Source organism: Calonectris borealis, chromosome 18 (genome assembly GCF_964195595.1).
Source record: "Calonectris borealis chromosome 18, bCalBor7.hap1.2, whole genome shotgun sequence".
Lineage (NCBI taxonomy): Eukaryota > Metazoa > Chordata > Aves > Procellariiformes > Procellariidae > Calonectris > Calonectris borealis.
In genome coordinates, this window is record NC_134329.1 from 8,367,666 (window position 1) to 8,383,514 (window position 15,849).

At 45.9% G+C, this 15,849-nt stretch overlaps 1 protein-coding gene across 3 annotated transcripts in view; it reads right to left on the bottom strand.

The window, feature by feature from the left end:
- SETD1B (SET domain containing 1B, histone lysine methyltransferase) overlaps nt 1-15,849 on the bottom strand; it is a 56,150-nt gene that overhangs the window by 34,016 nt on the left and 6,285 nt on the right. For all 3 annotated transcript variants that reach the window (XR_012676451.1, XM_075167708.1, XM_075167709.1), the window contains exon 6: nt 12,851-14,026. Coding sequence is in view for 2 of the 3 variants with exons in the window: in XM_075167708.1 (XP_075023809.1) it covers nt 12,851-14,026 (1,176 nt within the window). In the remaining variant the exon portion in view is untranslated. The remainder of the gene's footprint in view (nt 1-12,850; nt 14,027-15,849) is intronic.

Sequence of the window (15,849 nt, forward strand, 5' to 3'; positions counted from 1 at the left end):
TTACCCTCATACTTAAACCTTAGGTCAAATGCAGCCATGAATTCAGATCTTGCTACCAACAGGGTGATAAGAAAGCAGATAAGCTTGGAAAACAGTCTCGCTTCCCAGCTGATATCAGCCTATTGAAGAATAGGTTGTACACATACTGTATTTAAACAAGTTCTAATCAGCACAACTAGGCCAGTTTGATATTCTTCATCTTTTACGTAGTACTACTATACCCGCGAGTATCTGAAATCACATGCCTATTACAGTTATTTTCAGTGCTCTATTCAGTTTTCTCTGCATTTCCAGTGTTAGTAGCAACAGCAGTTTCATTTGTAAGACCTGGACATCCGCAATGCAACCTGTGCAATGTTGAGTCTCCTCAGAAGGGAGGGCAGAAATGAAGGAATCGAGGTCTTGAAGGACAACGGGCAAAAGAAAAAAAGAAGAGCTTTTGTTAGATCATTCATTAGTATCATCTTTTAATGCTCTTCTGCTCGCTGCCGTCTGCTCTCAGACCCAGGTGCCATTAAGTATATCCTGAGGCAGCAGTTCAGACACTTGCCTTCCTTCTCAAGAGGCATCCCAAATGATGAGCCTGGCTTCTCCCTCCGCTCTTCAAGAGCTGGAGCTATTCTTGCCCTGAATTTCTGAATGCACTGAATGGTGCAGTCCTGATCTGTTCATGCGGCTGGGAAGCAAAGAGGCCCAACTGTTTTTGGCACCTGCAAGAAAACCCAGGAGCCTGTAGCCCACAGCTGATGGAGGTAGCCCAGAACAGCCCTTTTCAAACAAATACAGCTTTTACTCTCCAAAAAGTGTGGAACAAGCAAGGGGAAAGAATTAAAGTCCTGATTTTTATGTGAACCTTTCCCTTTCCTGAATACTTTTGCTGAGATTTCATGAGCCCTCCACTGCTGGCCTGGGAAGTCACACAGACTTAACACTACTCTCCCCCCAGCAGCACTCTTCTATCCCAGTACCAACTATCTGAGAAGAAATAAGAAAGCATGAAAGAGGGAACATACTGTTAATAAAGTCTTTAGGACCTTGTTATCATCTCGACTGCAGTCACGGTGGCAACACAGTATGGTTTCAAACAAGAAAACTTGTGGCCTTCTGTTCTGGAGACCGCCACTGCCATCATCCCAAACAGGACATCTGCTGTGTTTCTCAAATTCCTAACGAAACTGCTGCAGACAAGACCGTTCAGCCAGTCCACCTGATCTTGACAAAATGCATTTAAAACCACTTTGGATGAAGCCCCCACTGCAGATGGTGTAAGTGCTCCAGGCCTGCTGGGACGTCGCAGCAGAGAGTGACCCTGGGGAACAAGCGGGTCACGAGACAAAAACTTTTCTCTGACTTGCAGTGGCCAGACTGCGAGCCCTTTGCAGCAGTGACTACAAGTGATGACTGGCACCCTAATGAGCTTAGCAGCCTCCACTCATTTTCTGAGCATTACAACACAAGCTAACAAGTCCTTCCCAGCAAAGTGCATTAAAACCCAGCTAGACTGCAGGAGACGCTTCACTCCAAGGAGCCTATTTCAAGCAACTAAGGAGGCTGAGTAGAGATGTTCTTCCTCAAAAGTAAGGGTGAGGCCAGCAAGAAACAGTTCCCCCTTGGTAACATTTCTCTTCTCTTATGGATCTTCTCTTTGGAGGCATCTTAAATTTTTCACTGCTTTATTTCCTGCTTAGATTTTCCTTCTCTTGCTGTACTCCGATTTAACTAAGTGCAGAGAGGAAAGAATCAAGCACATCAGTTGATGTACGTAACATATTCATTAAAACATTAAAAATCTTCCTCATTCTAAGATGAAGCCTAAAGCAACATCCAGCCAGAAATACCTTCAAGTTGTCCCTCTCCAAAACCTGTTCAGTGAGGGAAAGGCAACTTTTTCCCCATACCACTCCTCTCGGGTGATGGAAACATAACCCTTGTGGCTGCCAACTGTTGACTGATCCCTTAACAAAAATAATCTCTGTGCAGGACATGACATTTCTCATGGCCTTCTAGAAGATACCAAACTTTTGCTATTAAACTACCCCCACTATATGCAAAATAAATTGTGTAACTGCAACTGTTCTACATTACCAGTGTGGAAATACCCCACAGCTGGGCTGCATTCCCACTGCCATTTGTGCAGGCATAAAATATTCAAAAAAGAGACAAGAGGTAAAGTATGCTGATTTCCTCACCTGTCCCCTAATTAGCAAGCAGGAGGTTTAAAACAAACACATGGAAACACTTTTCACCTAGAGCAAAATTCAGCTGTGCACCTCATTGCCACAGGATACTGCAAAGACGCAGAAGTGCAGATGGGTTTAAAAACGGGTTAGATATTTGTGGAAGACAGGTCCACCAGCAACTACTGAACAAGATCTCGTCCTAATCTGCTGGTCACGAGTAGCAGAGGGACCCCAGGGGAGCACTGCCGCATACAGCCCTGCTGCTGATGGGGTTTTTGCATGGCACGAACTGCTCTGACCTCCCACCGAAGATCTTTCCGTAACCTAGAGGAAATAACCCCCAGCAACACAGACAACCGAAGAAAGGTAAAGATGTGCCTCTTCCTTGCTTGTTCATGAGTTAGTCCAAAGTCTCTTTCTGTTCCCTCTTGCAGCAAAGCCATAATCAAGCTCTACCACAGATGACCGCTCAAGAGGAAGGGCTGCGTGCACACAGGCAGAGCCGTTCAGCAGCAGCCAGTGCCAGGCGACCTGTGCTCTGCTCCTCAGACCGACCACCCCAGCCCTCAGGCTCTTTCAGGCCTTCCCATGTTGGTGACACTTATTTTACTCGCTTCCTTAATACTCGCTTTAAAGAGCTTTGCTAAAGTGATCAAGATGAGTGCAAAGCCCTGCAAAAAGCACACAGCAGTACAGCATCTCTACAGCCCATACTTGAGCAGACATATCTAAACCACTCTCAATCACACAGCTCTTATTTTTTATTTTTCAAAGCAGCTTTACCATTATATTGGTTCATTAGTTTCAAGTTACATATGAACTCTTGAAAAGGCAGGTTACTCATTTAAAGAGCTATGTGAAACAGTTATGAGAAAGGCACAAAAACAGCCGAACACAGCTCTGTGCTCATACACTCCACGCATTGCTCACCAATTCAGGTGACCGGCTGGAAGGCACAGGCATTATTTTTTTTTTTTTAGCAGTTCTACAGGAACAGCTGGCTCAGCGGTTCGCACTCAATAGTTTTTTTACTTAGGACAGTTTAGCCTCAGCACCTTTTGAAGCACCACAGCTGCATAGTATTTCTTATACCACATACCATAATCAATACATCTCACTTACTGGATGTGATACTAAGGTTGTGCCTCACTAGAATAGTTACATTGTGCAATACTCTTGATACCAGAGCTCTGTTAAAATAGTAAAAATACTGCAAAAACTGGGTCATAACAAGGGTCCAACATTCATCCTTCTTACAGCTCTGTTTGTATATTTAGCCCCGAATTCACCTACAATAAAATCTAGTCCTAACACAATCTCCATCCCAGTTCAGAAGTCTAGAGACTACTATGAGCTGCCCTTCTGATTTTTTTTTTTAAAGGCATGGTACTATCTAAAGCTCAGGTTTTCTTCAGCTTGGACGCTGAAAGCAGATCCACACAAATCCTTTCAGAGCAAAGACAGAGGCCATGTAGAAGCTGCACCTACTGCACAGTGGCTGACCCCCAAAAAACAGTGCAAACCCACCTGCGCAGTTTCTCACATCTCCCTTGGCTGCCTCCCCCCTCTCCATGACATAGCGACACACAGCCAGCTGAGACGGGCTGCAAAAGCCGCCCAGGGTCCCCTCAAAGGACCGTGCACCCACAGCAGCCATGTCAAAAGGCACTTCCCTGGCCGCAGCCTTGTGCGACAGCCCTTTTGTAGGACGTGCATCCCAGCAACGAGCCAAGACAAAGTCATGCAACAAGCTTTCCTCAAGCTGAAGCCTGAGCATCCAACCCAGCAGGGATCACAGCTTATTTCTGGTGTCCTGCAACCAGGCTGGGTGCTCCCTGCGCAATGCCAGCTCCTGGGGAATTTAAAAGCAACCCCAGCACCAGGGCTCTGCTGGGGCCAGGCTGCCCTTCGCCACCAAGCACACACCACCTCCCTGCCTGCTTCTCACTGACCTGGAATACACCTCAGGTTTACAAAACCATCTGCTGTTACAACTTTTCTGACGTAATTTGGGAGATACATCCCACCCGACACTGTATTAACAAGCAAATAAATTAATTGAGATTCCCTTGTCAAAATGCATCCTTTCGCACACATCTCCATGGCATATATTCAACTGATAGATTGCCCTTTATGTTTTACTGTAATTTGAATAATTTTATGCAGTACTAAGGATTTTCATATTTTCCAAGCAATTTTTTTCCAGGACAATAGCAAAATGCTTGTAGCACCATGATAACAGTTGCTCACATTTTTCTGCATCCTTCAAAGACAATATTTCAATTATCTGCTGGAAACTGGAAACTCTCAGCCACATCTGCTGACCAAAATGCCACGTTTGGCAACCACTTAGCAACAAGGACTGGATTGGGAAACTGTCCCCAGAGCTATGCGCCAACATTAAACCAACTCCTGCTTCCACCAAATAACACTACTGTCACCTGAAATATATATTTTTTTTCTGCGTGGGACACAGAAGGCACCACAAGTAACAAGCTCCTTTGAGAGAAGGGAAACCTGGAAAGAAGCCACCTACTTCAGCAATCCCTCCCCAGGCTCCAGAGGGAACGTCTGCCCGATGTGTGCAACACAGGTTAATCCTGCACAGCAGGAAGAGGACACACCACTTGGACATCAGCACAAAACTATATTGCTCACTGTGAAACACAGCTCTTTTCGGAAAAAAATTGATATAAGAAAGTGACTCTCGCTCCACACCATCCACGAAAGCAGCAGACATCCGACTCCTTGACCAGGCCAGCAAAGGGCTGTTTCAACCCCAGGAAAAACAAAACCCAGTCCTTCCTTCGCATCACCCAACCTGCACCATCCACAGCCCTCTCCTTCCTAAGGCTCCGTGCCACTGCGCTCATTGATACAGGGAATTTGGGCAGTATTGAGCCTGAGGACATCCCACCTTGAATGCTTGAAGGTGCAGGCAAGGAGGAGAGAGGGGAAAGGCTGGACTCTGGCGAGACCGTCTTTGCTACTCCTCTTCCTCCCCTCCCCACCATTTCCAGAGCCTTTTTCCTAACTGACTTACTGCCTGATATGCAGAGAGAAATATTGGGCAAAATGCAGGTGAGCTGGTCAAAGGTGTGTGATAAATTGCACTTGTACACAGTTATCAACTCCACATAAATACATACTCCACAAAACACACACGTTCAGAGCAACCAGCAAATCCAAAGGTGCCTGAGTCAAAACACCCGAGTCCCAACAAGTGAAAATTGGAAGTTCTGCTACAGCTGTCTGACCCTTTTGCAACCAAACCTCCAAACCATAAGAACTGCTGCCAGCTTCGAGTTCAAGCAGCAGTTTCGTTTCCTCCCCGTGCCGTGCCTGCGCAGCGCTCACAGTGCCCTCTATGCAAAGAGCGATTGCCGAAGCCCAAGCCGCGAACAACTTCCTTTACTCAAACTGCTCCTGAAGCAACACTTTTGCAACGCCCCGAGGAGTGAACCTATTCCAACCTGGGAGAAATTAGAAACCCCAATTTGCCGTCTTGCTATTTTATATGCATCTTGACCTCATTGGGCCTGTCTGCACCACTGGAAACTTGTGAAAGCAACCACTAGCTTTATTTTAGCACTAAGCAAATAAAAAACATTTTAAAAGACTTTTTTTAAAACTTTTTTTTTGTTGGTTTTAGGAGCTGAAAAATTTGAGCAACCTTTTTCTCGTGATGAAAAGGCATTTCCAAAAGCAAGCACTGCACTTTCATAACAAAGCCTAAGAAAGCAGTAACATGTCTGGGTCAAAGGAGCTCTCGTGGGCAGGTACATGATGTGCAGAGTTAACGAACTCACAGGTTTCGTTTTGAGTTTTGCCCCGTCTTCACTAGGTACAAACAAGTACCCCAAACTGAAAATTAAAATTAAAATTAATAGAAGGGGGAGTGGCAAAGTCATGGGACTCAAAATTGATGCATACAGAAAAAAACTTCTACTGATGAATTGTATCTATTTAGAGGACTCCAGGAAAGGCAACAGGCAGCAGAAATTTGAATAAGCACTCATCTGTTCACTGCTCTGTGTCAGACACAGACACATATAGAACACAGCGGCTGCTCCGTCTTCTTCAAAATCAGACCCAGAAATTAGTGCTGTTCTGGCGGCTGCCAGCACAATATGTTAACAGCAATTATTTTCTCAATATTTCTACTGATTACCTAACACACTGGCACATTTTCTCAGTGTCACTGCATGTTGCAACACACGCTGCCATCCAGTAACTTGTCTGCATTCCTTTGGTCACTTTTCACAACCGTCAGATGCGAAACGCAACTAGAATGATAATGGGTTGGAGAAACTGCGAGGAAAACGCGTCACTTCAATGTGAGGCTTCACAAACTGCGTTTATGACATCTGAACATTCAATATCGTCACTGCTAAAAAAACTGAGTGTTGAAAAGAATAGGAAGAACTTTGTAAGCAGCAAAAGGAAGATGCCAAGGGCTCTCTAACTATAAATGGTCTGCAGAGCTCAGACTTGCAAATATTACTCCGCCATAAGCTATATGCTATGGTTAAACATTGTAATTTGGATCTAAGTTTATAGCGCAGCAGAGCATCTATAGATTACATAAACACAAAATAAGCAGTGCTCTACCTATTAACAAGTAATTCAATTATACATACCAGTCCACCAGGAACCGAAAATTTACAGAAAGTCACTGGTGGCAAAACAGAGAATGAACTGAGCTAGTGGCAAGAGTATAATCAGCAACAGTGATTTATAAAAAGGAATGGCAATGTCATTTCTATTAGGTATGCAAAATGCAAAAGCCTCAAAGTCTTGGCCTGGTATGAGAGAGTGAAAGAACCACTCAGCCTCCCAACCACAGCCTGCTTTCTATTTTTCAGTTACACTCCAGAGCATTTCACCATTTCTAACTCTGTTATCCACAAGAGACATGTTCTCTCATTCTACTGAAGTTGTTAGGTATCCAAAAAACCCAAACCATAAACAGTCAAATATTTCTCTGTTTAGTTTTTTCCCCGCCATGAGCATACATGTATGAAGGGGTGGAACACCAGGTGAAACCTATGCAATTCTGCTCTGAAAAAGTGACTGTAGAAACTGACACTGGGCTTGTTACCTCTCGCTGCTTCCTATATTGAACACATTTGGCTGGTCAAGCCCTCTGCTCTGCTAACCACCAGCCTTGCGAGCACTCCAAGAATCAAAATGAAGCCAAAAATAAGAAGTCAAAAGTGAAATACAACTTAGCAAACACGAACAGACTTCTCTACTTCATATAAATTTTTGTAGGAGCAGCAGGTTGTCATGTGGTAAATGAATCAGATGTACAAGAAAGCAGTCCCTGCCTGTGGTCTTCCAGTATCAGCTCTGAAAAAAAGGGTAAGATAACAATACCCTGCATTTCCACTGCTTCAGGAGCCAGGACATCCTTACCTTGGCCAGGTTATATGGGAACTGACCCTCAGCCCCGAGCATGCCCGGGAGGATGTAGGGCTGCAGTCCTGCCCCAGCGTGCTCCCTTCTCTTGATGCAGAAGCTGAACAGATCTCTGAGCTCTCAAAAAGGTCCAGTGTAGTGTCATATTTAAATCACCTTTGAAGGAATTTGTGTGCTGCCTTTCTTTTCTGAACAAGCTTAAACTGTGCAAGATCCCCTGAAGTCCCTGTGGCTTCTCGCTGCTGCTGTACATGGGTCAGGGTGGACAGAACTGAACCCACAGTTAAGCAGCTCGCTCTCATTTTAATTTCACAGGTTTAGCATGGCTGGTGTAATTCACATGTAAAACCACAGCAGTCATCCAAATCTTTGCTGCCTGGGCATTGGCTGGCTGCATTTCTGGAAATTCATGGTCGTAACATATACCTATTTTTTGAGTTTCCATTAGGAACCGGTTCTGTCAGGCATGATCGCATTCACAAGAGCTCAGGAGGCAGGAAAATTTGAAAAAGTGTTTATGAGACTAGGCATAAATCACAGCGCTCAGGTTTTTCTCCCTTCTTCAATTAAAAAAATACATTCAGAGCAACCATTCCCCACATCTACTCCCCCCATTCCCTCCAGAAATGATGAATCCCACTCTAGCTGTAAATTGCATCCCAGGTGTACCCATATATATTATACATACATAACAGCTACTTATGGGCATAAGGGCTCTTGCACAGTTACTGTGGAAACCAAGGTATCAAATTTCCTGGCTCTTAAGACTCTACCTTCTCAACCTTAATGTGCATTTACCTTGACTAAATCACTTCTGCACTCTCCAGCCCAGAAACCTCCCTTAGTAGAGTGCATTTGGGTTCATCTTTAGGAGGCTCCATCTAACCTGCTGTCAACGTCCCAGGAACAGAGCGCTGCCTCCGACCCCGCACAACCCGTGGATGGGAGCAGGGTACAGGAGGAGAGAGCATCCTTCTGCAGGCAGAGACCGACTCGCTCCTGCACAGCACAGCTCCAAGGGGCATCGACCGCTCCGGCGGCAACCGCTGCAGGTACTGCCAGCAGGGAAACCCCTTGCAGCTCCTCTCGCTGCCTGGACAGCATCGGGGCACTGCTTTCTCTCACAGGCGCTCGTGACAACTAAAGGTTGAACTTGGCTCTGTAGGAAAGGGGAATCATTTACCAGCTACTGAAACAGCCCAGTCTGAATGGGGATGCAGCAGTGTAGAGCGGCACAAGACACGATGCAGTGTCTTGTGGAGAATGTCATCACATCCTGCTAAGGCTCCGGAGGGACAATGTGACACTTCAACATAAATTTCTTCCAGTTCTGGCTGTGACCACACAAGAATCCGAAGATACTTCAATGAGAAGTGCAAATTCAGCCCAGATGTCACCTCAGGGACTTCAGCAGAGCTCACTGTAGGGCTGAGCCTGACCCACCTCATCTATGTGTAAGCGCAGCTCAGAAATTCTCCCCGGGTAACTGCAAGAGAATCTGCTGCATACGCACAGCTTGTCACAGAGATGCCAATGCTGTCCTGTAAGAGGCACCTCAGCATCCAGCATGGCATTAAAAACATTCACAACAGCCGAGTGAGACACTGAGGAGTGCTGGTGACAGCAGTGGCTTTCGGGGTCTCTAGGGCTGCTGAGCAGTGTGCGACTTCCTGTTTGCTCCCCAAACCATTTGCTAAAATTCACAGCAAGCAGCAGGAGAACTGCTCTCACCTCATTCATGTTTCAGGATCTTTATTTTTATGATTATCTTTGACATTTTTAAGGCGCCCCTCCCACCACAGTAACTAGGTGCTTAGCCAAACCACCAGGAAGACAGGAGTTTGTTGATCCCTCAATTAAAAAGTACTTTTGTACTTAGAAATCTGGCAAAATACCATTGTCAATCACACAGTCTTCCTATTACACGCTGGCTATGCACACAAACTAATATGTTCTCATAAGCTGAAACATGAAAGGCATCATCAATATACAACAAAGTGACTTGTTATAATCCTGTCGCCCTCCTCAGCACACACAGGCAGGGCCTCTTCCTGTAACAAGCCAAGCAAAAACAAGACCTGGCTCAAATGGGATGCCAAAACGTCAAACTGTACTTACTTAACCTTTGCACTTCTGAAACAGCAAAGATCCTGTGAAGAAGAAATTATTACAGTTCTTTCCTTGTTATCTCTCAGGAACATAGGAAGGAAAGTTTGTACATTGCTACCCTCAAAAATTTTCCTAAAATAACAATGCAGCTCGGCTGTTTTCTTTCCTTGCCATCTTCTGGTTTCTTGAAAAAGCCCTCTCTGCCTTGTCTTCCTGGCTGGCAGGTTGTGCTCTCTGTAAAGGATCCCTTTCTCCTCTTATCTCGTACTGCCCACATCCCACTCTGTTCCACCTCTCAGCACTCATCCCTTGGCTAAGCTTAGCAGGACTTTCTCTGCAGACCATAACCACTGCTCTGAGATTAGTCGGAGTTAGGTGTTGCAGACAGATGCACAGCCCTTCCTCTCCCACACCCAAACTCCCTGCCAAGCTCTGGCTTTGGAGTATCATACCGGATCTTGAAATCAAACTCCTGGGTCTTGCATGATAAATCAGAGCAATTGCTGGGGCTTGGCTGTACCTCCTTTATTTATGGCAAGTCTGGGGTGGTTAACTTGCCTGACGATTTGACAGCGCTTCACCTATAGAACAAATATTACCGTATTAGCAATCGTTGACAAAAATCATGCTTGTTTTGATGGGAAACAGGAGTAGGTCCTTGAAAAGCACCTATTGTCTCAGGAAAAACTTCCCTGCAACTTTGCTGGCATCCTTATGAATCCTGAGATTTTCCCAGCTAGAGCACCCGCCCAAAGAGAGCTGGCCTGGGGCTGCTCTGACCCTTGAAGAGCCAAATATGAAGTAAATAAGTTCAAACTCTCTGCCCTTTATTGCTTCCTTATGATACTTAATGAGCCCTCCCTATGCTAATATATCATTTCTGCTCTGCTCCCCACGCCACACAGTCGCTAGAAATATTCGGGTCTGCCTTCCCTCTGTTTTGCTGGAGGATTCTCTGAAGGACTGAAAGTTGAATAGCGGTATCACAATAGGCTGAAGCCGGAGGTTCAGCTTTCCAGCCCTTAGACAGACTCAATGCCCCTCTCTAACTCAGTTGGAAAGCTGCAGCTCAAATTTCAGCCTATGTTAAGTCACTGTTCAACTCTGCTCCTTCAGCAAAAGAGAGGGAAGCCAGGAGAGCCTTTTTCTAAAGCAAAAAACTGGGGAGGGAGAAGGGCGGGGAGAGGAAGCAAAAACACATGGAGATCGTTTTTTGTGCATCAGAAGGAGCAATGAAAGGCGCAGGCAACTTTTCAAACATGCCAGAATAGCTTAGTGTGATTTGTAACTAAGAGGAGGGTTGAAAAAACAGCTCCAACAACAAACACCAAACTTTTTGGGGGGGAGGAGACAATTAAGGCAACAATGACCTGCATGGAGACCCTGCTACCACCTTTCTGACTTCTGCAGAGGATCGAGGCATTTATATCATTTTGTATCACAGAACTATCGATGTGAACTTCTGACACCAGCATCTCATTAAGGGGAAACAAAGACTTAGCATGGGCGTCAACGTCAGCACACTGCTGCCCCATATCACAACCTACTAATATAACATCCCAGTCAGTCCCCCAACGCTGATCTCAGCTACAGAAAGTGCCTGACCCCACATACCACGCTTGGCATTCATCCATCTTCCTAAACATGCTCAGAATTGGCTGCAACCCACTTGCACGAGAGTAAGGACAGCAGATACAAGCCCAGAATGGCAAGGAGATGAGGGATGCCTTCTTCATTTTTTCAGACAAACTAAGAGTATCCCCTCTTAAGCCTGCCAGACCGAGCTCAAGGAATCAAAACTCCATTCCTAATTAATACATCATCATGTCCCACCGGCCAGGGACTTGCCTCCCAAGAGGGGAGCCTGGGCCAGCCTAGATGATGAATGAGACCTCAAGCAGCTGAATCGTTTCAAAGACTAAACTGGCAGCTGCAAGGACAAGCAGGTTTGGAAAGGCACGTAGAAAAAACAAAATATCCAGTACAGTTACAATTTTTTTCTGTTTAGCACCGAGACCTGCACTATGTTAGTGCTGCAGCGCTCTTCCTCCAGTTAAGCACTCCGCAAAGCCTATAGCTACAGGAGCAGCTCCTCCTCTCCTGAAATGCAGCCGCTTCTCGGGTGAAAACCTCACAAGTGCAGACCACTGGACGGAAATCCATTCTGCCAGCTTAACCCCAGCCAACTTTCATGAGTAAATTAAATCGATCTACCACACTCAGGACATTTACACAAGACCAGCCCTCTAGGATGGCTGCGGTCCCCTTACTGCAGAGTTCTTGCACACCAGGGACAGCAGTTTCATTTGCTTGCATGACTATTATAAACACTGAGGAGAAAGGGTCTGGCATTTGCAAAGATCTGTATTTTGACCATTCCTTGACACAGCAGAATAGGACCGACACATCCACTGCAGCGATACTCACATTTGTTGCAACAGACCTCCCAAACAGACACACCATGCAACGTAATTTCTCTGCCTGCTGGCACCATTCCACACCGTTAAGCTCTCGCTGTCCCTTCAGCCACAAATGCCCCAGCAGAGGCAGCAAGCTCCGCTCTATTATTGGAAGACTCAGTGGAGCACATCCCCCACAAGCCAACTACCTCCCCCTTTCAACTGAGCAAAGCGAGTATTAAAACCCAGCAACTGTCTCCCGTTCAAACCAGATGGCATAAATAGCTGGAGAGCTATCAAACAAAGTATACATTCAATACTTCGGCGTAACATGAAAGCCCCGTTAAGCAAGTGTGTGCATACACACACACCCACACTCAGGGACCAAAGCAATGGCAGAAAGTGCTCGATCAACTCCTCTAGTGGCTTAAGTGTCTGTCGACACTCAGGACATTCACACAGCATGAGCACTGGCCAAACTCCCGTGGCCTGTGCAGTCCTTGAGCTCTCCTGAAGCTATAAATTGCAGCAGGCTGCTATTATAAACAAGGCAAGCCGGAGACTGGCAAGTTGATTAAGACCATCACTTTGTGTCACGTCTAACTGATTTCCAGCTGCCTTGAGTAAAAGAAAAAACCACCAGAAACCCTACGCTCTAATGACACTAAAAGAGCAACTCCCTGCCCTGACCAGCTCTGGGGAGATGCATGGAGCTTCATAACGCAGTTCCAGCTCACTTACCTCGTCCATCTTTTCTGATGTTGGAGTCTGGTCACCAGGCACCATTTCTTTAGCCTCCGAGGTCTCAATTTTGGAGGTCCTGCTCAGCTGATCAATGGGAGTCATGCTGGCCTCCGACGTCCCCCGGGAATTCTGACTCAGAGAAGCCATCCCAGGGATGGGCTCATCGTCGTCAGAGTCAGGTAACGGCGTTGGGCTAATGTCCTCCAAGCCTGTGCTGGAAGGGCGCGAGGAAGGCGTCTGACCTCTGTAACCAGGCTGAGAGTTCGAACCGTACATTGGGATAGGAGAGAGCTGGGAAGAAGAAGAGGAGATAGGGCTACCTTCCATTCGGACCTCATTATCCGAGTCATGCTCATTAAGAAAGGGTAACTTTGTTCTCTGCTCTTTTAAGAGCATCTCAATCCTTGAGTCTAAACTGTTATGCTGCATTTCCGACTCCATGGTGGGGGTGCCGGGGGTCTCGCTTCTCTCTGGAGTCTGAGAGAAGGATGCTGTGCTCGGTTCAGGAACAGAGTTCGAATCGGGCAAGGGCGGAGGCTCCTCCTGTTTCTCCTTCACCGGGACAAAATCGATGTTAGTGGCAGCACTGCTTTCCACAACCATCTCAGCGGGAGGTGGCGCAGGTCTTCGGTACTCTGTCTCCCTGGAAGTTTGGGGAAACTGCTGCTCATCAGATTGGGGAAACACAGCTGGTGCTTGGTAGGGAGAGAAGGCAGATTTGTAGCTCGAAGAACTAGAGTGGCTCAGGGGAGGAGTGTGAGAGAACTGAACTGGCTCCTGCGGATGGGATTTGTAAGTACTAAACTGATGCTCCGTCCCTCGGTAAACTCCTGCCGAGTTATGAACATAGTGATGTCCCGGTCGACGGTTGTAGGCATCTGTAAATTTTGTTTCGTGTCTCCTGGGTTTGTACCCACTGTCCTGACCAAAATGGTACACAGGCGTTGTCTGACGACTAGAATAGGTGGAATCCTGGGAAAACGGTGTCCCTAACCGTGGGGTGTGAGGTGTTCCTTGGGACTGTGGGGTAAATTGGCTGTACGAGTTTGGGGTGTCTTGCCGACAGCTGGAATAGGCTGTGTCATGGGAAAACGGCGTGCTGCTGTTTGGGGTAACAGATGATCCCGCAGAAGAAAGGCTACTGTCTTTCAGGCGCTTCAGGGAATCCGTCAACTATGAAAACAGAAGAGAGAAAAGCACCTAAACACACACTTTTAAAAAGACGTTTGTCCAATCCGTTTAGTTTTCAAAGGAGTTGAGTACCCCGAAGTTTGCACTGATTTCCATGGCAAAAAAAAAAAAAGGTTACAGCATTCCTGAAAACAAACCATTATCCATAATTAACAGTTCCCTTTGATTTAAAATAAAAAGGCAAGCAAAGAGGAACTTGTCTATAAGAGCAGGAAGAAGAAAGCAGATACAACAGTATTCCTTATAAGCTACACCCAAGAGCATCAGGTGAACAGGAGACTTGAACAATACTTTTAGCTAAAAGAGTTCCCATTTCTATCAACTATGTAAGGCTTGTCTAAATTGCAAATAGGAAAGATAATTAAGAAAATTCTGAGATATGAAATTATCAACTTAACTTTTTTTGTGAACAAATCAAAACATACAAATCAGCAAACTGCCAGCCTGCAACCAAACCTATGCAGCAGGGCTTTGCGTTGGTCCAGCTGAGGGAGCTGACCCACCACCCTCTCTACCAAACGCTCATCTGTAACAAGAAGGGAGAAAGCTACAGGTATAAAAAGCACAAGAAGTTCTCAACTAAAACCACATTTTAAACCTCTTCCCAAAGACAAATGCTCAGGCAGAGTACTACTGATTATGGCATTTGAAACTGAAACCCTACAAGCCTACGGAGCAGCCAAGTAATTGCTCTGCAACTCACTTCACAGGCACATTCAGGGGGTTTCTAGGAGCAGCCCTGCTCCAACTCAGACTCTGCTGAGTCATAACAGTGCCACGCTGATCATCAGCGCCAGAATCAATTTTCCATAATGCAAAGCAAGAGCTCAGCGAGAATCCTCCTGGCAGCGAAAGGGGCAGGACTGAGCTCCAACTCCCCAAAAGCACACCGGGATAGCTAACTGGTGAGACCACAGGCTGGCTGCTACTCTCCTAAGCACAGGTAGGTAAAGAGACACTTAAACCCACCTGTTTATAACATGCCAGCACCATCAAACCCAAGCTGAGCTCTCACCTGCCTGCTACACTCGCACACATCTCACCCACTCAACATGTGGACTTGCTCTTGGTGTGACCCCTAAAGACCATGACCACATGGACATCAGAAAAGTTTGTTCCTCAATTGTTCTAAAACCCACAGAAAGGGTCAGGAACCAGCCACGTGCTTCCTGCTAAAATCCACATCTCTGCACCTTTGGTGTAGATGTGATGCGGATTGTTTTTCAGTGGGGTTTGGATATGGCCTGGAGGCAGGGATTGTGGCTTGCAGAACTGTCAGGTCTTTGCTGTTCTGCAAAGGGGGAAAGCAAATGTCAGTATTTTACTAAACCACAACAGCAAACAAGCTTGTTGGCAGATTCTAGTGACACGAACATGATGCAAACAGTTAAAGTTACCCACAAAGCAATAATTTTGGTGGTAATTGGGAAAAAAATCAATTCAGGATAATAATATAATACATGAACACAGTATCTAGAGAAACAATCTTAAAGATAATTACAGCAGGGACTGCTTTGGGGGATACCATCAATTAAGTGTTTTGCTGTTAACCCTGAAAAAGGAGTAAGAACAAATCTATCCATTTTTATTTAAGATGTGCTGTAACAAGCAGAAATGAAAAGCCAGGCCCTGCTCAGAGCGGATTCCCAGCAAAATTATTACTTGCCTCCCTCCTGCCTTTAAAAACACTTTGCTGGGACGTAAGGAAGAATCAGCCTCTTTACAATTTTGTTAAGAGGATACTGGGGTTTTGCCTTGTTGCTGTTGGGATGGTTGGTTGGAGAAGAGCAGAATTTTATTTTTTC